Below are 22154 nucleotides of genomic sequence, written 5' to 3' on the forward strand. Positions count from 1 at the left end.
ACTCTGGACACAGAAGTCGTTCAAAGAGAAGTGTTTAAGATGAATCTTGGCAGAGTGAGACAGAGCTCGTTAGGCAGGCAGGTGTGAGCCTGGTTGCTGTATTGACTTCACCCAATGGCTCCATACACAGGCATACAGACATGCACCTCACTTTTGCTGCTTAAAATGAACAGAAAAGTCAGCCCCAAACAAATTCTTCCCAAATGAAAAGTACACGTTGTATCGACAAAATTCTTTCACCGTAAGCACCAGCAATGTCTAGTCTACATAATTCTCAGTTTTCATGCCTGTGGAGTTTATTATATGGACGTGGTGACAGTGTAAAGACAGCCTGTACTTCTGATTTTCAAGCGAACTTTCTTAGCCATTTTAACATTAGAGTCTATGGAAGAGTTGGAGGGAGGAGGCTGTGCATCGGTGACATTTATGAAAGAACCATAACACCTATTACTATAATAAACACATTGCATGAAAGAGGACAGCGGATGGCTACGTTTTGAGGGTAAAATCATACCTGTAGAGCAAACGCTGTGGACACAGCAGCAGTTGAAAGAGAAGTGTTTAAGATGAATCTTGGCAGAGTGGCAGGCAGAGCTCGTTAGGCAGGCAGGTGTGACACGCACACAGACATGCACCCTCACTTTTGCTGCTTAAAATGAACAGAAAAGTCAGCCCGAAACAAATCGTTCCCAAATGAAAAGTACAGGTCGTATTGACAAAATTCTTTCACCGTGAGCGGCAGCAATGTCTGGTCTACTGAATTCTCAGTTTTCATGCCTGTGGAGTTTATTATATGGACGTGGTGACAGTGGAAAGACACCATGCTCTTCTGATTTTCAAACGAACCTTCTGAGCCATTTTAACATTAGAGTCTATGGAAGAGTTGGAGGGAGGAGGCTGTGCATTGGTGACATTTATGAAAGAACCATAACACCTATTACTATAATAAACACATTGGATGAAAGAGGACAGCGATGGCTACGTTTTGAGGGTAAAATCATACCTGTAGAGCAAACGCTGCGGACACAGCAGCAGTTTTAAAAAAGATTTTAAGATTAATTTTTTCGCTCCTCTCACTCTAGCAGTTGAGCTGTCTCACTCTAGCCCCAACATTCCGTCCCATACACACCCATTATAAACTCTGAAACGGGTGAAAAAACATCATGAAACTTAAACTGGAACTGAAGAAAAAGTATAATAGATATTGAAAAGATAAATACAAGTTGAATAGTTGAATGTCTTGTCTTCGTTTTAAAGTTTGAATGGTTGCTCTATGTCAATGTATGTGGAAGTAGTAAGAGTTTAAAAATGAGTAAGTTGAATGAGGATTTGAAGGGTCTCCCCATTGAAATACATGGGAAATTTTTGTTGAAAAAAAGTTGAATAAAATTAAAAATATAAATGTTAAAAATGAGAAAAATAGAAGCAGTCATGTCCAAAAGAAGAGGAATCTAACGGTGTTTGAATGGTTTTTCTAAGTTGAACGGTTTTGAAGGAGTAGGACTTCAAAAAACGTACGGAATACAGAATAAAATAATAATAACTAGAAAGTGCATTTTCTGAAGAAACTGCAGTGTGAATGCTTGAATCTGAATGTATGCACTGAAATGAATTAATTGCTGAATTTTAAGTTAAAAATGTTGAATGAGATGAAAAATACAGAAATTTTCACCTGAAAACAAAAGTGCTGAACTGCTAAAAGCTGACATTACACAGAAGAAGTTGGAAAATAGCTGAAAATGTTTTAAAGGTAAATGAGAAAAACCTAAGAAATGAGAAAATAAAATTTAGAGTCAGAAAACATCTGAATGAATATTAAAAGTTCATATTCTTTGAATCACTGAATGACTAAAATGTGATCCCTCCACTTGGATCCACACAGTTTAAAAATTTTAAATGTCTGAGCTTTGAAAGACACAGTGTTGGAAAGAGAACAACGATGGCGACGTTTTGAGGGTAAAATGATGGCTGTAGAGCAAACACTGTGGACACAGAAGCAGTTGAAAGAGAAGTGTTTAAGATGAATCTTGGCAGAGTGAGACAGAGCTCGTTAGGCAGGCAGGTGTGAGCCTAGTTGCTGTAGTGACTTCACCCAATGGCTCCATACACAGGCATACAGACATGCACCTCACTTTTGCTGCTTAAAATGAACAGAAAAGTCAGCCCCAAACAAATTCTTCCCAAATGAAAAGTACACGTTGTATCGACAAAATTCTTTCACCGTAAGCACCAGCAATGTCTAGTCTACATAATTCTCAGTTTTCATGGCTGTGGAGTTTATTATATGGACGTGGTGACAGTGTAAAGACAGCCTGTACTTCTGATTTTCAAACGAACTTTCTTAGCCATTTTAACATTAGAGTCTATGGAAGAGTTGGAGGGAGGAGGCTGTGCATCGGTGACATTTATGAAAGAACCATAACACCTATTACTATAATAAACACATTGGATGAAAGAGGACAGCGATGGCTACATTTTGAGGGTAAAATCATACCTGTAGAGCAAACGCTGTGGACACAGCAGCAGTTGAAAGAGAAGTGTTTAAGATGAATCTTGGCAGAGTGGCAGGCAGAGCTCGTTAGGCAGGCAGGTGTGACACGCACACAGACATGGCCCTCACTTTTGCTGCTTAAAATGAACAGAAAAGTCAGCCCGAAACAAATCATTCCCAAATGAAAAGTACAGGTCGTATTGACAAAATTCTTTCACCGTGAGCGGCAGCAATGTCTGGTCTACTGAATTCTCAGTTTTCATGCCTGTGGAGTTTATTATATGGACGTGGTGACAGTGGAAAGACACCATGCTCTTCTGATTTTCAAACGAACCTCCAGAGCCATTTTAACATTAGAGTCTATGGAAGAGTTGGAGGGAGGAGGCTGTGCATCGGTGACATTTATGAAAGAACCATAACACCTATTACTATAGTAAACACATTGGATGAAAGAGGACAGCGATGGCTACGTTTTGAGGGTAAAATCAGACCTGTAGAGCAAACGCTGCGGACACAGCAGCAGTTTTAAAAAAAGATTTTAAGATTAATTTTTTCGCTCCTCTCACTCTAGCAGTTGAGCTGTCTCACTCTAGCTCCAACATTCCGTCCCATACACACCCATTATAAACTCTGAAACGGGTGAAAAAACATCATGAAACTTAAACTGGAACTGAAGAAAAAGTATGACAGATATTGAAAAGATAAATACAAGTTGAATAGTTGAATTTCTTGGCTTCGTTTTAAAGTTTGAATGGTTACTCTATGTCAATGTATGTGGAAGTAGTAAGAGTTTAAAAATGAGTAAGTTGAATGAGGATTTGAAGGGTCTCCCCATTGAAATACATGGGAAATTTTTGTTGAAAAAAGTTGAATAAAATTAAAAATATAAATGTTAAAAATGAGAAAAATAGAAGCAGTCATGTCCAAAAGAAGAGGAATCTAATGGTGTTTGAATGGTTTTTCTAAGTTGAACGGTTTTGAAGGAGTAGGATTACAAAAAACGTACGGAATAGAATAAAATATAATAACTAGAAAGTGCATTTTCTGAAGAAACTGCAGTGTGAATGCTTGAATCTGAATGTATGCACTGAAATGAATTAATTGATGAAATTAAGTTAAAAATGTTGAATGAGATTAAAAAAATGAATTTTTAACCTGAAAACAAAAGTGCTGAACTGCTAAAAGCTGACGTTTACACAAAGGAAGAATTTGGAAAATAGCTGAACATTAGAAAAAGATGAGTATTGACAAAAGAAAATTTAGAGTCAGAAAACCTCTGAATTAATATTAAAAGTTAATATTCTTCTAATCACTTAAAGAGTGGAATTATGTATTATAAATCTCCAACTCATAAAAAAATAACTTATTAAAAATAAATGTAAAAACAAATTTGTTGAAATGAACTTAAAAGATGAACAAACATTCTGGAGAAAATACAAACTTTAATATACAGCATAATGTTTTTCAGACATATTGTGTATATTATGTTTAATAGTATTATATACATCAATTTGTTTTGTATGTCATAAAAAATAACATAAAAATCTTAAGTCATATTTTACAGCTCCTTTCTGAAAAAGACTAGTAGAATAAATAAAAATAACTAAATTAAATAACTAAATAAAAATATTAAGCAACATATGAAATACATGAAAACTTTTAAAACCACAATCCTGAACCTTTAAATTGTGTTGGTTTCTTAGAACATGGCTGAACAGCTGTTTCTATCAGTCTTCTTAATCTACTGATCTGTCTACACATCTTTTTATTACTCATTCTTTTTTATGTTTTAATGTAAACAGAGTCCACACAGTGGTAAAAGAGAACTGTATAGAGATTTTTGAGTAAATTCAAATGAAAGCCTAAGGTGGTGACACAGTTTAACACATACAAATAATCAAATAAACACATTAGTCCTTTTTGTGAACATGGATAAATAAGTATCATTAGTTTACAGCATAGTTCAGCCATGCCACTAAATGCTTTTTTACACAGTGTTTTAACCTGGGCTCAGACACAAAGACCCAAATTTAGTTATCTCAGTAAGTCCCTGCCTTTGAGTTGTGTTTATGACTAATTATTATACACAAGGCTTTATCCATCTGAACTCTAAGGACACAAATATAAAAAAACCTATACTTACCAGCTGATACCCCACACTACACACTAGGTGTGCCATGTGACCTGAAACTTTGGTAAAAACTCATCATAATCATTCTGTTAACACTGTTTTTTTTTAAAACACTGTTTGTTTTGCTGTTCAGCAGTTTAAAATGTTTTAGATTGGATTACATGGAATGAATTTGAGTTCTCTTGGGGGTTTTTGTGTGTGTTTTGTTCTTAGCAAATTTTTTTTCCATACTGTTGAATTCCAGTTACCACATTTCTGGTCATATGACATCCCGAGTGCCCACTTGAAAAAATCCCCACAGTTAATTCAACATTAAAACAAATAAAAATATGTTAAATAAATAAATAAAGGTTTGCTCTGTGTTGAAATAGTAAATAAGCATACATTCTACAGAGCTCTAATAATGAAAACAATCCTTTAGCCTGTTGATCAGAGAGAGGCAGTCATTATGTCCATTTAAAACCTGTAATCAAAGAGCACAACGTTTCTGTGAAACTATAAAGTCCCAGATGATCCTCATCATGTCCAGTGACTTCAGAGTGGATCCTCCCTGTCATCTGGCCAGTGTTTGATGTGTGGCAAGCAGCACAGAAGCAGGATAGCTGAGGCCTTGAAAGAAGAGCAGAAAACAGGAACATATGTAGTTGTAAATGTAAATATCAGTGATACTTGTCTTGTCAAAGGGAATAAAATAATGAAAATGTTAACTTACACACTCATTTAGGGAGGCTCTTGACACTGCACAGAGGAGGCACAGTCAGTCTGACAATGATGGTGATCTCCAGGGATGTTTTCCTGCAGCAACATTCCTGCCAACTGGCCATATGATCCAGAATAGTTGGTTTGTAATGAACAGAAAGGTGTATATGTTAGGTAGTGTGCACTTAGAGCTGGTCCTAAGAAACAAACACATCCTGTAATAAACTGAATACCTGTAGTAGTGCTGCTGCAAATATAAAGCCCTTCTATCATGTGTGGTTTCAAAGAAGGTGTTTTGGAGGCTCAGTCACAGAAACTGTGCAGTCTGTTCAGTCCTGAGTGTCTCAGCTCTGAAAGGGATGGATCACAGAGGGAAACACCTGAGTACAGACATTACAATCTACACTCCTAAGGTCAGGTGAAAACACAATTTAAACACTTTACAAAAAATTAATACATGTTTTAATGGAAATTATGTCATTAACCCTTTTTGATGCGAGTAAATCTCACCGACTGCTTGTGGGACAAGCTAGAAGGAAGACAGAATGTCTCCTGTGCTCCAGATGTGAAGTCTCACTCTCTGGTCGTACGGCAATGAAGATGGTGATGATGACGCCTCTCTGATCTGTGGCATTACAGTTTCTGGCTGCTATGTGCTTCACACTGTTGGCTTTTACGCTTTTAAGCTTGAAGAAGACACAGGAGGACTGTGTCTCTCTTAAAAAAAAAAAAAAAAAAAAAAACCTAACAACCTCCCACCGCACCCCCCCCCCCCCCACTCAACTCCCACCTACCCACTCAACTCCCCAGCCTCACAAGATCCAATGTCTATACAAATGTAGGGTATCAGCTGGTAACAGAAAGCAAGTGTCACATATGTAGTACATATGTGACACTGCTGAAACACTTCTGGCCAGAAGTGTGCATTTATCAGCCAGTGCATTTATCATCCCAGACCCAGACCCACCCTGATAAATGCACTGGCTGAAACATGATAAAAGCTCATAAAAATGTATGTTTCATCGTAAGATTTGTCCAAAAATATAATCGTATACTTTTGAAAAAGTTTAAAGATTATAACAAACTAAAATCAATAACATTTTTGTAAATAGTATTTTAAAATAAAGGCACACATAAAGTGGCTTAACTGTCATTATTGCTGTAATTAGGTATTTTAAACCTTTAGTCTGTGTTGTTCTCCCAGAAACAACGAAGAAGCTGTTGAACATATATGCGTTGTTTGGGCAATCCTCTGGTCCACCCTCCCTCCCTCCCAGCCACAGTGAGACTGGGGCAGCCTGGCAGGATTTTGAAGCCTGGCTGCAGAGAGGATATGCCTACACTGTTCGTTTTAAACTGGTATATTTGATTTTTCTGACATTCATAGATTACTGTAGGTGATTTTTAGATTTTCTGTAATAAATAAAATTGTCATCTTTTACTGATATCATTACTTAATTCATTTAATTGTATTTTATGTAAACAATTCAAACATTATACTGCAATGCAGGGCATTTTTTCTTAAGCCAACTTTTAAATATCGCTCTACTTTCTTATGTCATTCAAAAATACAGAAATTACTTACTGTATTCAAAGATCTAGATCATGAATCATCACAGGACAATACACAGTATACAGGGTCATGGTAACTATGGTAGGTCTTCATGACTCCAGAATGGAGACATCGCTCTGGCTGAGAAATGAAAATTAGGTCAAGCAGTGTGTTCTTCTCTGTGGTAGGGGCAGTGATGACCTGTGCGTATCCCCTAGACTCAAACAGCTCCAGGATTGGTTTGTTTGCACTGGATAAAACATTCTCATTAAAATCACCACAAACTATGATGGGATGACAGTCCATGATCTCTAATGAGTCTAATAGGCTTACCAGGTTTTTCAGGAATGGCCTCAGAGTGTAGTCTGGAGGTCTGTACACAACTGCAATCAGAGCACTGACTGGTGCTTCAACCTTTAAAGCCAGAAATTCAAGGTCAGTTACATTATGGATGTACTGTTTTTCATGCACTTGAATGTCACTTTTCACATAAACAGCAACTCCACCACCACTTCTGTTTGCCATCTGGGGAAAGTTTGTGTAGGACAGGTGTCTGTTGCGTTTGAACAAATTGTAATTTTCCAAGTGGAGACTCTCTGCGACAAAAGAGCCCCGCAGGTGTGTTTCTGTTAGGCACAAAACATCTGCTAGACACAATTCATGGTGACTCTTGATGTCATTAATGTGAGCTGGCAGTCCCTCTGTATTATGATGAACAATGGTGAAAACGTCTGACCTGCTCAGTGTTTGTCTCACGTGTAGAAGAGGCATCATGTCATCAAGGTTGGCTTGTCTCATGTTCTCAAGCGCTGCAGTGATTTCTGGGTTGGTGAATATTTTTTTCTCCTCCATATCAAGAAGATACAGTCCACTGAGAGATGTCACTCTACTGACAGCTACGTAGGCCATGCCGGGCTCAAAAATGCTCTTAAGAGAGACAACAGCTGATGTGGTTGTCATACCCTGTACCTTATGTATTGTACATGCAAAGGCCAGCTTCACTGGGAACTGTCTTCGTACCACTCCTTTCTGCTTCAGATTCTCTTCTGCTCTCTCAATGTACACCATGTCGTCTGCTGGTGTGCGGTTATTCTTTCCAGATGTCTCATTATCCATTTTAAGTCCAAGCTTGATGATGTGTTGGTCATTTTCAGAGTAAACTACTCTAAGTAGTATTCCAAATGCACCATTAACCAAACCATTTTGTATGTCAATGTTTCTGGTGAGCATGACACGAGCTCCTTCTGCAACCTTCAGTGTGTCTGGTAACTCGTTTTTACCTCCTTTCAATGGTCTGTCTTGAAGTGCCATTCTGCCAGTTCTAGGATCTTTTCTATAATCATCTGCATGGATGTCAATGACATGAGTATGGAGCAGAGCCAGTGTTGCAGAGTTGTGTGCATCCACTTCTTTATTAGTTGCAAAAATGTGCAACGCATCAGTCGGACATAGGGCTGGTTCAGTTATGGCCTCTGACAACAAATCTCTATCTGCTTCACAAAGCTCATCCAACTTTCCTTTCACACGAATTCTGTTCAGCATCTCAGCAAAGACAACATCATCTTTCTGACGCATAATCTCAGTCAGAGTGATCATCTGAAAATGCTCCCGCCACAGGTCGATCTCGGACGGGTCGTGCACACAGAGAGGTTTAGACTGTCGCACTGGGGGTAGCTGATAGAAGTCTCCAACAGCAATGACTGACATGCCTCCAAAGGGTCTCCGAGTCCCTTTGATCTGTTTGAGTCTTGCATCTACATATGCAAAGAGATGTCTTGACACCATAGACACTTCGTCAATGACGATTATTTCAGCATTCAAAAGTTCAGATCTGACTTCATCCAGCTGATTGCCAAGTCCCTGAATGGGAGGTTTTAAGCTTCTAGGTAGCTTGAGAAGAGAATGCAGTGTTGTTCCAGAAATGTTAAATGCTGCAGTCCCAGTGAAAGCAGTTAACAGGACAGTGGGTTTTGATATGTCAACGTCGTCTGCATATCTGGGCACTTTGCTCAGTATCTTAGATGCTTCTGAGTAGATGCATTTGATAAGATGTGACTTTCCTGTTCCAGCACCACCATTAATATAAAAGAAAAACTGCTCTGGATTTAGAGCACAGACTCTTTTAATGCACCAGTCTCTAACTGCATAAAATATGCAGGCTTGCTTCTTATTCAGATTCTGAAACATCTGACGTAACAATGTGGGATCAATAGCAGGGGGTTCCCTGATGGCTCTGACTTCTGTTGAAGCATCAGCCTGACGGCTGTAGTCGGGCACATCTTCCTGTTCATTTTCATTGTCTCGCTCTCTTTCTTGTTCAACAAGTGGCAACCTTACGAGATCTGATTCAGGTGCCAGATTACACCATTCGTCAGTCACACCTCTGTTCTGCTCATATTCCTCAACAGCGCTCTCGATCTCCTCACTGTTTTTCTCATATTTTTCTCTGTTTCTTTTGACAATGTGTTGCACGTACTCAAGATGGTCAGTACCTGGTAGCTGTACACAGCCAGCACCATAGAAAGCCTGATAGGTTGGCAACGATGGTGTTTTCAGTTCGTGGTCTGAACGATGAGGAAGGTACAGTTTAAGCAGTCTTCCGTAATATTGCTCTGGATGTTTTTCTTGTGAGCAGCGGTGAAATCTGATGATAGCAGGCTTATCGTTTTTGCGCCTTTGCACAAATCCCATCTCATTGAGAAGGGGCAAAACATCTTTACCTTTTGTCTGTTGGCCATAGACAATCCTGCAAGTAGCAGCAAAGTCTGCCATGCACATCTCCTCAAACTCGGGTGTTTCAGGTCTGGCTTTGTATTTGTCATTCAAAGATGTCATCCAAACATTGGAAGACTCGGGTGTTGTGTTGTCCAGAACTGACAGGGGACGACTCATTTTCACAGGATTATCATCAGTTGGTATGAAGATTACAGCACGTGAACATTGCTTCATGTGAAGACCACATGCACGAGCAACGCACTCCTGTGCACTGATCTCTCGTTTCTTTGAATATGCCTGCATGACGGCTCTCATTTCATCGCACTCATTTACACTGTCCTTATGGGAGTTCTCAATGACAGTTTTCAGGTACTCAGATAGCCCGCCCTCTTTTTTTGATATATATTTCATTAAATAATTTGCAGCGCCGAAAGCATCTAGAACAAAGCTTATGTCGATATTACTGTTCCAGGCTTCAAGCAGATGTGGATTATAGCCATTTATCCAAGAGTCTTTTGGATCACGCTTTAGTATGATCGTACTCCTCGTGTTCATTTTATTCAGGTATCGCTCATATTCTGCATGTGTCAACTTGCATCTTGCCAAGAGCTGCTCTAAACTCATGGAAGCAGTTTCAGGCTCATTCAGCAGCTGGTTCAGTGGTCTGAGCTTGTTCTTTGCTGTTTCTACTTCCAGTGCATCATCCTCACTGGGTCTTGTGATCATTGTCTCATTGCAGGGTGGTTTGGGAAAACCAAAACGGCACCCGGAGCTTAAACTCCTAAAGCACGTCTTCGTGTGATTCTTACTGTGTTTTTGCACTTCTGTTACTTTCTTGTACAGTTCAGGTTGTTTATGAGGATCAGGCAGCTGAGCTGTGATGTATTTGTTTATAAAATCCACAACAGTTTGCTCATCATCCTCCTCAAACACAGGAGCACCTTCTACCCACAGGAGACAGTGTATGTGTGGGCTTCCTCTGTGCTGAAACTCAACTCTGTAAAAGTAGTCAATAACTTTGCCAAGTGGCTCTGCAGGAGATAAGAGTAAATCTCTGAATAAGGCTTCAACTCTCTTGTCAAACATGCGCATTGTTGTGACAGGATTGCTTCTCAGGATGTCACACTTTGCCGACCAGTCGAGTCCTTCAAAAGTCACTTGTTCACCTTGCTGCCTTGTTATTGCCTCAACCACTTCAGGCCAGCGCATTTCAGCAGCTGAAAATGTGCAAAAGAACGTGGGAGTTCCCAACTGTCTGATCATGGCAAAAAGATCTCTTGTTGTTTTCTCCCAATAGGCTGGGGTTCCTCTCAGAGGCTGCATGAATCTCACTGCATCTTTATTTCGCACCAGTTTCTCCACCTCATGTTTATCTTGTAACATGCCTGAGGTTATTTTTCTCCCATCTCTGGTCAGAGGCTTTGCCTTCCTTAACTGTATTGTCATGCTGGAAGTAGCCAGGTGTATTTCTGTCACAAACTGTGCAAAGAACAAATAGTTTGTGTCTTTGGCAAAACGATCATCAATGCAGAAAAGTCTTGATTTGAAATACCCACTGGGGGATACTTTGAGCAGCCTTCTTTCATCAAGTGTGTTTTGGCCTGTAGGAAACTGCACAGGGAAGGCCATGGCCTCCAGTTTAGGTGTTTTGAAAAAACTTATTGGATTGTTTCTCTCTGCAGGAGCAACAGAGTAGATTCCTTCACTGAAACATAATATCTCCTCAGCCACATCAGGGGGCTGCAAACAGGACTCGAGTGCAAAACCACCATTAGTCAGTCCATCTGCTTGCTCTGAATCATCTCTCATCTGTTCACGTGATTGTTCACCTTCACAGGGTAACATGTCAATATCCTGTTCATTTTTATTTTGTGCTTCACTCAGTGCATTTTTCTCACAGCTGTCAATTTCCATTAAATCAGCCTCATCATAATCGTCCTCATTCATGTTTTCATCCTCCTCCTCCTCCTCATCTTCATCAGGAAGTGTTGGATCACACAGCTCAGCATCATCTCTGATGCTCACATCCTTATACTGTGGATGAATCTGCTTGAGTTTATGCAGTGCTTGCACAAGTTTAGACCAGCTTACAGTCTGAAACAGCTGATGACCTTTGTAAGACAAGCGTCTCTTCAGTTTTACTCTCATCACCTGAGAATTAATTCTTAATCGAGGTAGTGCTTCCACAGTTTCCTGTACCTCTGATGGAACACAGACCACATTTCCTCTAATTGCTCTTTGTCTGCCTTTGGGAAGAGGAATGATCTTGGCAAATGGTATGCACTTGGCTATGAGATGTCTCTCCAGTATGTTGAGATCAGACAGTTCAGGTGGAATATCAGCAAGATCCAGTTTATTGGCAATAGCAAGTGCTGGCATGGATCCATTTTTAAGATGATCGTGGCAGGTGTGACAAATCCACTCTCTCTTTCTCTCATTGGGAACATTGCACTGCTCATTTCTGCAGTTTTCATCACAAACATGAACAAACTTTCCTGTCAAACATGTTGCAACCACATGTGGGTTTTTGACATACTTTGACCTTCTGCAGGGTCGCACTTGGTTTGGAAATGAAGCCTTGAAACAGACAGTACATGGGTATGATGGTCCAACTTTGATTTGTGATTTGAACACAGATATAGCCTCGTTGATCACACTGTTGTCACTCTCTTGGGTTTGTCTGTTCACCCATCTGTATTTCCTTTTTATTTTCATTGCACATCTCATTTTGTGTATAATCCTGAATGCAAGATTGCTTTGATACCTGTCTCGCATTAGCTGTTTCATCAGTTGTTTGTGTCTTACTCTGAATGCGTTGTCACGTGCATAACGCTGAGTCACTCGAGATCTCTGTCTCTCTCTGAATTCTGGGCTTTCTCGATACCTTTTAGTGATATAGTTTTTTTGTTTCTTTCTAAATTCATCGTTCTCACAGTAGCGTCTCTTAATATATTGTTGTTGTTTCTTTCTAACTGTAGCATTCTCAGAAAAACGTCTTTTAACATATTGTTTTTGTTTCTTTCTGAATTCATCATTTTCACAGTAACGTCTTCTAATATACTGTTGTTGTTTCTGTCTGAATTCATCATTCTCACAATAACGTCTTTTAATATACTGTTGTTGTTTCTGTCTAACTTCAGGATTGTTTTTATATGCCTTGCTTGTGCAAGATTTTTTCTTTTCTTTGTACTCTTTGTTTGAAGCATACTTTTGTCGTTCTTTCCTTTTTTGGTTTTCTTTTCTCTGATTTCTGGGTTTCTCTGATGCCATTAATCTTCTTTTCATTTTGTGCCTTTGTTGTTTATTAACTTTTTTCAGTTTTTGTAAAACTATATCAGAAAGATCACAGGCAGCAACATTTGTTATTGCAGCATTTGATTGACATGAAAAAGCATCATTCGATGGAAGAAAATTAAAGTCACTGGATGATTCTTCAGTAGGTATATTAGTATATTCATTCTCAGGATCTTCATGTGATGTGAACTGAGTCATTTGGACTTCATGTTGTTTTACCAGTGGTGTACAAATGGACATTTGAGAGATCTCAGTAAGATCAGTGGTTGTGTTTCTCCTTGGAGTAGAGGATTTTGCTTCATCAGAGTGAGTAGGTGCCACAGCAGTGGCACTTGGTCTGCAGACTATGTCTGTGATAATATCACTCATGTTGACTGTGCTCATGTCGTAGAGCTGAACAGGTTTCAGTTCATAGGTACAAGAGGGTGATATCTCCATCATTTCATAAGAATCTTGGATCCTCTTAATCATGTCACTGAGGAGTGTGAATTTCAGCATCACTGCTGTACCACGATTACGTGACTGTAGTGGTAGAGGAAGACCACTGGCTGTTCTGGAGTGTGGATCAAAGAAACCATATTTGCCTGATGTGGATCTGAACACTGCGATACACAATCCACTCATAATCAGTAAGGCATACTGCACATCTGACAACAGGCAGCTCAGTCCTGCTTCTAAGCTGAGAAAGGTATCGACTGCTTCCTCTGGAGGTTCTTCAAATGTCCCATACCGGGAAGGCTGTGTCATGTCGACATGATACATAGACCTGCGAGCATCAACTTTGTCTGGCAGCTCATCGGTTGCCAAATGAATATTTTTAGGAAATCTTTTCTTGGCCTCTTTGTACATCACATCACCTTTATCCAAGACCAGATTAAGGTCAGCTGTAGTCATGTTTATATTCTCATGAAGGAATGCAAGAAATGTGAGGGAGTTACATGTGCACTGCTTGTTTCTGGAGTCTCCATATTTAGGATGTGCCTGGCTGTGAGATGCACAGACATGTGTAACAGAGGGCTGGTTTTCAAGGTTCACTCTTTCTGCATGAGATGTTCCTGCCACATCACTGTGACAGCCTCTTTTCAAAAAATCAGCATAACCCACCTGTGGGGCACTTGACACCTCAGGTTGTTCATTAAATTTATGCTGCAGTCCACTCTTTACAGCATCAGCATACGATACCTGTTGTACATCTGCAGGAACATGTTGACCTGCCTGTTTGACACTATCAGAATTGATCTTTGCAGACACACTGTCTTCTGCACAGCTCTGAGGAAAATCAAACTCAGCCTGTTCACATATTGGTACAATGTGAAACTCATGGAACTTCTTCCAGCGTTGTTTTGCAGCTTGTGACTTTTTCTGCTTCCTTGGCATTTTCACACACCTGCAAGTGTTTCTTAGTCTTTAGAAAATATGTTCACAAGATAAGAGTGGCACACACCAGGAGATGTTGTCTTTGTTTTTATATTTCAGTTTTTATTTGTCTGAAAAAGTTGTCTTTCGTTTAACAGTTTGTTCTTCAGTTGAGAGAATATTATGCACTCTCTTTATTGGCTTGGCACAACTTAGCAGCAAGCCCAGAATGAAAAACAGGTAGAGAGAAAATCTAGAAGAGAGAACAGGCAGAGCAGGAGAGACACGGCCTGGAAATCACAATAAAACCGTGAATTAGAGTTTTCTATGTTCAGTTTGTTCTTAGGTAGAGGCAATATATGCACTCTTTATTGCTTTAATGGCTTGGCGTTTTTCAGCAGCAAGCCAAGAGTGAAAAACAGGTAGAGAGAAAATTTAGAAGAGAGAACAGAAAAGAGCAGGAGAGACACGGCTTGGAAATCAAACCACAGAGTTTTGTTTTATTTCAGTTTGTTCATAGGTTGAGGCAAAATATGCACTCTTCGTTGCTTTATTGGCTTGGCGTTTTTCAGCAGCAAGCCAAGAGTGAAAAACAGGTAGAGAGAAAATTTAGCAGAGAGAACAGACAGAGCAGGAGAGACACGGCTTTGAAATCAAACCGCAATAAGATTCTTGGTTTGGCACAATTTCTCACAAACCACAGAGTGAAATACAGATGGAAAGAAGGCAGAGAAAACAGGTGGAGCAGGACAGAGGATAGAGGGGATGGGGGGTTGGGATGTGAGAGAGAAGACTGGAAATCTGGTCCTTGTTCTTCTTCTGCACACTGTGAACAAAAAACAAGAAAAAAATTATAAATTTATTAAAATGAAATCACATGGTAATTGTATGAACTAATTGTGACTACTGAAACAGGACAAAACAAATATTCAAGCTAAACTGTTGTTGGCTGCCATGTGCAAAAAGTTGCATAATTGGGCACTTTTTAAAATAATAAATATTTAATTAAATTCAGCAATAATATTTTTAAATACAAATATGATTAACTAATCACATGTAGTGTGACTACAAAAATGTACGAAAGAAATATTTTAGCCCAATTATTAAGCTGCACTTATGTGTATTTATTATAAAATTGTGTTTAAAAGGTCTAGCACAAAGTTTGAACCCATCGAAGCTTATATTAGTCAGATTATTTTTTTATTTTGGTCTACTTCTCTTACAGTATGTGCACACCTACCAGGCAAAGCACAGGTGTCAGTAAAGTTCCTGAAAGTGTAAAACGAGAAATAATATGTTAGTTGTCTGTACAGTGTTATCAGACTAACAGAAATACAAAGCCCACACGACACGATACACTAAACTAATAATCAGCAAGTTATATAATAATATAGCACACCAACAGACACAGCAGCTATTTTATAATTCAAACTAATTACCTGAAGTATTTCCACTTATGTAAGGCTACTGTTAAACTGTTACTAGCCTTAGCATTGCTGCTAGCGCTAGCATTCCGGCTAGCATTAGCACTTCAGTTAGTGTTAGCACTGCAGCTAGCGTTAGCATTGCAGCTAGCGTTAGCAATGCTGCTAGCGCTAGCACTCTTACTGTTAAAACTGAGCCACAATGGCAATAATAAAGCTCATTTGTTACTTTTGTCTCACTGCCCACCAAGAAATATCACAGGAATATTCTTTTTGTCAGTTAACAACTGCTAAGGCTAGTGTTAGCACTATAGCTAGCATTAGTATTGTTGCTAGCATTACCATTGTTGCTAGCATTAGCATTAAAGCTAGCGTTAGCACTGCTGCTAACAGCAAAACGTCATAAACATATATAAATGATAGCGAAGGTTATTCTTTCTTTTTTCTTTGAACTCTTTTGAACTCTGTTGGACTTGATATGTGAGTTTAAATGTCAAACATGTATTTTTACCATCATAAAAATAAAACAGTGCAGTACTGAGTGTACGGTACTTACCACAGCAGAAAGCAAAGCGGAATGAGACAGTTGGTCCAGTGATGGGTTAAAAACAGATGAGGCGTTCAGGTGGTGCTTGGAAATTTGACCATCAGTTTTAACAGCAATAATGAGCATATACATGTCTGTGTGTTGGTCTCTGTGTGTGAGAGACATAGAGAGATAGAGGGAAAAAATACACTAGACTAGTGTACAAATTGGTACTTTTTGCCCGAGTATAAGCGAATGAGTGACATACAGAAAAACAGGGCAACTGGCATTACATGAGCAAATAAAAAGTATTTCATCTTGAACTGTTTTGTGGGTTTTATTTTAAAACTACTTTAAGTGTGTTAGTAGAGGGATAAACTATACAGACTATAAACAGAGACATTAAATGAGATTAGATTAGTTAAACGTTAATTAAAATGTGGGAAAATCAACTACAGACAGGTAGATACTGTGAGCTTTAATTATCCAATCAGAAAGGATGATTTTAAAGTCATCAACTAACTCAAACTGCCCAGATCTCAAAAACCTGTGTGCCAATCAAAATGCTCTCCTTAGTTGGCATATACTAACTACTGACAAACTATTAATCTGTGGCAAAACCCTGTCAAATCTGTCTTATTGTACCTATTGAAAAAGTTAATCTTACTACAACTGCTTAGAGGCAGCAGACATTTTTAGGTTTAACCTTGGCAGAGTGAGAGAGAGCTCGTTAAGCAGGCAGGTGTGAGCCTGGTTGCTATAGTGCCTGCGCACACGGACATGCGCCTCACTTCTGCTGCTTAAAATGAACAGAAAAGTCAGCCCAAAACAAATCCTTCCCAAATGAAAAGTACAGGTCGTATTGACAAAATTCTTTCACTGTGAGCACCAGCAATGTCCAGTCTACCAAATTCTCAGTTTTCATGGCTGTGGAGTTTATTATATGGACGTGGTGACAGTGTAAAGACAGCCTGTACTTCTGATTTTCAAAAGAACTTTCTGAGCCATTTTAACATTAGAGTCTATGGAAGAGTTGGAGGGAGGAGGCTGTGCATTGGTGACATTTATGAAAGAACCATAACACCTATTACAATAATAAACACATTAGATGAAAGAGGACAGCGATGGCTACATTTTGAGGGTAAAATCATACCTGTAGAGCAAACGCTGCGGACACAGCAGCAGTTTTAAAAAAGATTTTAAGATTAATTCCCCCCCTCCTCTCACTCTAGCAGTTGAGCTGTCTCACTCTAGCGCCAACATTCCGTCCCATACACACCCATTATAAACTCTGAAACGGCTGAAAAAACATCATGAAACTTAAACTGGAACTGAAGAAAAAGTATAATGGATATTGAAAAGATAAATACAAGTTGAATAGTTGAATGTCTTGTCTTCGTTTTAAAGTTTGAATGGTGGCTCTATGTCAACGTATGTGGAAGTAGTAAGAGTTTAAAAATGAGTAAGTTGAATGAGGATTTGAAGGGTCTCCCCATTGAAATACATGGGAAATTTTTGTTGAAAAAAGTTGAATAAAATTAAAAATATAAATGTTAAAAATGAGAAAAATAGAAGCAGTCATGTCCAAAAGAAGAGGAATCTAACGGTGTTTGAATGGTTTTTCTAAGTTGAACGGTTTTGAAGGAGTAGGACTACAAAAAACGTACGGAATAGATAATAAAATATAATAATAAATATGTAGAAGAACAATACTGTGAATGCTTTTCAAGCATTCACACTAACTAGAAAGTGCATTTTCTGAAGAAACTGCAGTGTGAATGCTTGAATCTGAATGTATGCACTGAAATGAATTAATTGCTGAATTTTAAGTTAAAAATTTTGAATGGGATAAAAAAACTGAATTTTTAACCTGAAAACCAAAGTGCTGAACTGCTAAAAGCTGACATTTACACAGAAGAAGTTGGAAAATAGCTGAAAATGTTTAAAGGTAAATGAGAAAAACCTAAGAAATGAGAAAATAAAATTTAGAGTCAGAAAACATCTGAATGAATATTAAAAGTTCATATTCTTTGAATCACTGAATGACTAAAATGTGATCCCTCCACTTGGATCCACACAGTTTAAAAAGTTTACATCTCTGAGCTTTCAAAGACACGGTGTTGGAAAGAGAAGAATGATGGCTACGTTTTGAGGGTAAAATGATGGCTGTAGAGCAAACACTCTGGACACAGAAGTCGTTCAAAGAGAAGTGTTTAAGATGAATCTTGGCAGAGTGAGACAGAGCTCGTTAGGCAGGCAGGTGTGACACGCACACAGACATGCCCCTCACTTTTGCTGCTTAAAATGAACAGAAAAGTCAGCCCGAAACAAATCGTTCCCAAATGAAAAGTACAGGTCGTATTGACAAAATTCTTTCACCGTGAGCGGCAGCAATGTCTGGTCTACTGAATTCTCAGTTTTCATGCCTGTGGAGTTTATTATATGGACGTGGTGACAGTGGAAAGACACCATGCTCTTCTGATTTTCAAACGAACCTTCCTGAGCCATTTTAACATTAGAGTCTATGGAAGAGTTGGAGGGAGGAGGCTGTGCATCGGTGACATTTATGAAAGAACCATAACACCTATTACTATAATAAACACATTGGATGAAAGAGGACAGCGGATGGCTACGTTTTGAGGGTAAAACCAGACCTGTAGAGCAAACGCTGCGGACACAGCAGCAGTTTTAAAAAAGATTTTAAGATTAATTATTTTTGCTCCTCTCACTCTAGCAGTTGAGCTGTCTCACTCTAGCGCCAACATTCCGTCCCATACACACCCATTATAAACTCTGAAACGGGTGAAAAAACATCATGAAACTTAAACTGGAACTGAAGAAAAAGTATAATAGATATTGAAAAGATAAATACAAGTTGAATAGTTGAATGTCTTGTCTTCGTTTTAAAGTTTGAATGGTTGCTCTATGTCAATGTATGTGGAAGTAGTAAGAGTTTAAAAATGAGTAAGTTGAATGAGGATTTGAAGGGTCTCCCCATTGAAATACATGGGAAATTTTTGTTGAAAAAAGTTGAATAAAATTAAAAATATAAATGTTAAAAATGAGAAAAATAGAAGCAGTCATGTCCAAAAGAAGAGGAATCTAACGGTGTTTGAATGGTTTTTCTAAGTTGAACGGTTTTGAAGGAGTAGGACTTCAAAAAACGTACGGAAGAATAAAATATAATAATAAATATGTAGAAGAACAATACTGTGAATGCTTTTACAAGCATTCACACTAATAAATATGTAGAAGAACAATACTGTGAATGCTTTTACAAGCATTCACACTAATAAAGATTACAACAACAATACTGTGAATGCTTTTACAAGCATTCACACTAATAATGTGTGGACACATCTCCCCCTTTGAACAAGGATTTCTTATGTGAACCTGACTTCATCATTCTGATGTATGTCACCTAATACACGTTTAACATATTTCACATTACTCAGTAACATTCACTTTCCCATGACAAAGTCTTGGGTCCAGCAAGGTGGGTTCCTCATCCTGGTGGGCCTAAGCCTACTATCAGACTCAGAGTTAGATGCTAGATCAGTTCCTGGTTCATGACAGTCCATTGTTGTGTCAGAATCAGTACCTGTGTTCAGCTCTGACAGAGCCGATAAGTGTGAGGCGTTCCAGGTCCGTCCATCATCCAGCAAATAAGTGTTTGGTCCTTTCCTTGTCATGACAGTCCTTGGTTTGGAAAACTTTAACTCGCCTTTCTTTACCTTCCACGGCTTCCTAACCCGTACCTTGTCACCAGGCTGAAAATTGGATGGTTTGGCGTGTCTGCGAGCATCAGTGTATTCTTTCATTTTCATTTGCTTATTCTTAACTCTTTCGCACATGGTATGCCTCTCTGTCTGAGCAACAGGCATATCCATTACTGTAACTTTGTTCTCATTCGTCGTCCATGGAGCCGTTCTGAAGGGGAAGCTCCAGTTGTTGAACGAGGGGTTGCTCTGTAGTCCATCAGGTAAGTTCTCAGGAACGATTTCCAGGGTTGTCCTTGAATCGAGGCAGTCTGTAGGCAACTTCCCCATTAGCTCTTGGGTAATACACTGAGGATCTCAGGTGTTGGATTCCCCTGCTTTTAAGGAAGTCAGCGAACTCAGCAGAGAGAAATTGAGAGCCATTGTCACTTATCAATGTCTTTGGATTCCCTTCACGAGAGAAAACTACAGAAAGGAACTGAATGATAGTAGCTGCATCAGCTCGGGAACCAAAAGCTACTTCAGGCCACTTACTAAAGTAGTCTACCAGTGTGATGGCAAATCTACAGTCAGAAGGGGCTATTTCAAAAGGGCCTATGATGTCCACAGACACCTTTTCCCAAGCAGCAGCTGGTAAAGGAATGGGTTGGAGTGGAGCATCATGGGTTAGTGGACTTATCATTCTGTCTGCACGTTGCACAGTTCTTTATCAGTGTCTCTATGTGACAATCCATTTTGGGCCACCAGTACAATCCCCTCAGGCGTTGTTTGGTACGTACAATCCCTTGGTGAGTTTCATGAGCTATATCAGTGAGTTGTTTTCTGCAACGACTCAGGCACTAGCAATCGATGTGTACCTCTGACGATACACTCGTTCAAGACCGCGAGTTCAAGGCGGATTGGGAAGTACGGCTGTAAGTCAGGTTCCAGTGACGTCTTCCTTGCAGGCCAGCCTTTCTGTATCTGCACACGGAGCTTTGTGAACACTGGACAGGCTTTGCACTCTGACTGGAAGTCATCCTCAGACACAGCACTCAGATCAGTGAGGATGGCTGCAACTGACTCCACATCCTCTGCACATGCCATGTCTGTCTCGGAAAGTGGGAGCCTAGAAAGACAATCAGCAACATGGTTCAATGACCCAGTTCTATATTCCACTTCATAGTCAAACTCCAACAGGCGAGTTGACCATCTGGCTATGCGTAGACCAGCTCTGTTATTGCCCTTAGTAGTCAGCAGTGTTGTAAGTGCTTGGTGATCTGTTCGTAGGAGGAATTTTCTGCCCCAGAGCCATATGCGCCATTTTTCAGCAGCCCAGACGCAAGCTAGGGCTTCCTTCTCAACGACTGAGTATTTCCTCTCTGCATCAGACAGGCTGCGAGATGCAAATGCAACAGTCTGTTCTGCATCATTACCGTCAAGTTGAGTCAAAACAGCACCTACACCGTAGACTGAGGCATCTGTCGAGACTGTGGTTGGCTTATTGGGGTCAAACATCACCAGGGCAGGGCTGTGCACGATTAACCGCTTGACTTGATCAAACGCTGCTTGAGCTGCTTCGTTCCAGTGGAATGAACAGTCCTTGCGCAGAAGAGCTCACATAGGTTCAACAACAGTCGCGTAATTTGGCACAAACTTGCTGTACCATGCACTCAAGCCAAGAAATGAGCGCAGGGTTGCAGGATCAGTAGGGGGCGGAGCCTGCAGGATAGCAGTGACATGAGAGTCATCTGGCAGCAGACCTTCTGGACCGATCTTTTGACCCAGAAAGCTCAGAGTAGTTTGACGGAGTTGACATTTGTCAACATTGAGTTTCAGTCCTGCATTGTTGATTCTGTGTAACACAGCACGCAGGTTGGCCTCATGTTCGGCTTCTGAAGTTCCGTATATGATGACATCATCAAGATAGCATTGCACCCCTTTCTGGCCACGTAGGATTTGTGTCATCATCTTCTTCTTCTTTGTGCCCCCCTCTCCCTGTTAATGCCCTACCTGCCCCCTGGCAACACTTTGCTAGACCCGCCCCTGCACAGTTACCAGCTGTCAGCTACATAAAAAAGGATCCTGGTGTTATTTGTCTCTCAGAAACAGTTCATAGCTTCAACTCATTCATGTCACCTAAAAGGTAAACCTGTTTCTCCATCACCTGTTCAGCTCTGATGATTCAGTAAGGACATCTCCTGGTTTCATCTTCATGTTTCCCTCTCACCACATATCCAAACCGACATCATGACCAGCAGCTTTACA

The 22154-nt window shown here is 39.7% G+C and overlaps 1 protein-coding gene and 1 long non-coding RNA gene across 5 annotated transcripts; both read right to left on the minus strand.

Annotated features, from left to right (window-relative positions):
- Positions 1–1809: 1809 nt before the first annotated feature.
- Positions 1810–18682, minus strand: LOC146513502 (uncharacterized). The gene is made up of 2 exons (XR_014875148.1): positions 16895–18682; positions 1810–2552 (listed from the first exon to the last, which is right to left on the minus strand). It is a non-coding gene; the product is annotated as an uncharacterized LOC146513502 (long non-coding RNA).
- Positions 4719–16006, minus strand: LOC146513503 (uncharacterized). Of its 4 annotated transcripts, XM_085166793.1 has the most exons (5): positions 15479–16003; positions 6907–15064; positions 5555–5671; positions 5335–5438; positions 4719–5231 (listed from the first exon to the last, which is right to left on the minus strand). In XM_085166793.1, the coding sequence occupies exon 2, from the start codon at positions 14257–14259 to the stop codon at positions 6925–6927; it is 7335 nt and encodes a 2444-aa protein (XP_085022919.1). In that variant the 5' UTR covers positions 14260–15064; positions 15479–16003; the 3' UTR covers positions 4719–5231; positions 5335–5438; positions 5555–5671; positions 6907–6924. The 4 variants fall into 4 exon arrangements, with proteins under 4 accessions (XP_085022919.1, XP_085022921.1, XP_085022918.1 ...); XM_085166795.1 differs by having other exon boundaries at positions 5335–5671; positions 7207–15064; positions 15479–16006; XM_085166792.1 differs by having other exon boundaries at positions 5335–5671.
- Positions 18683–22154: the final 3472 nt, after the last annotated feature.

This window comes from Neolamprologus multifasciatus, chromosome 7 (assembly GCF_963576455.1).
Source record: "Neolamprologus multifasciatus chromosome 7, fNeoMul1.2, whole genome shotgun sequence".
Lineage (NCBI taxonomy): Eukaryota > Metazoa > Chordata > Actinopteri > Cichliformes > Cichlidae > Neolamprologus > Neolamprologus multifasciatus.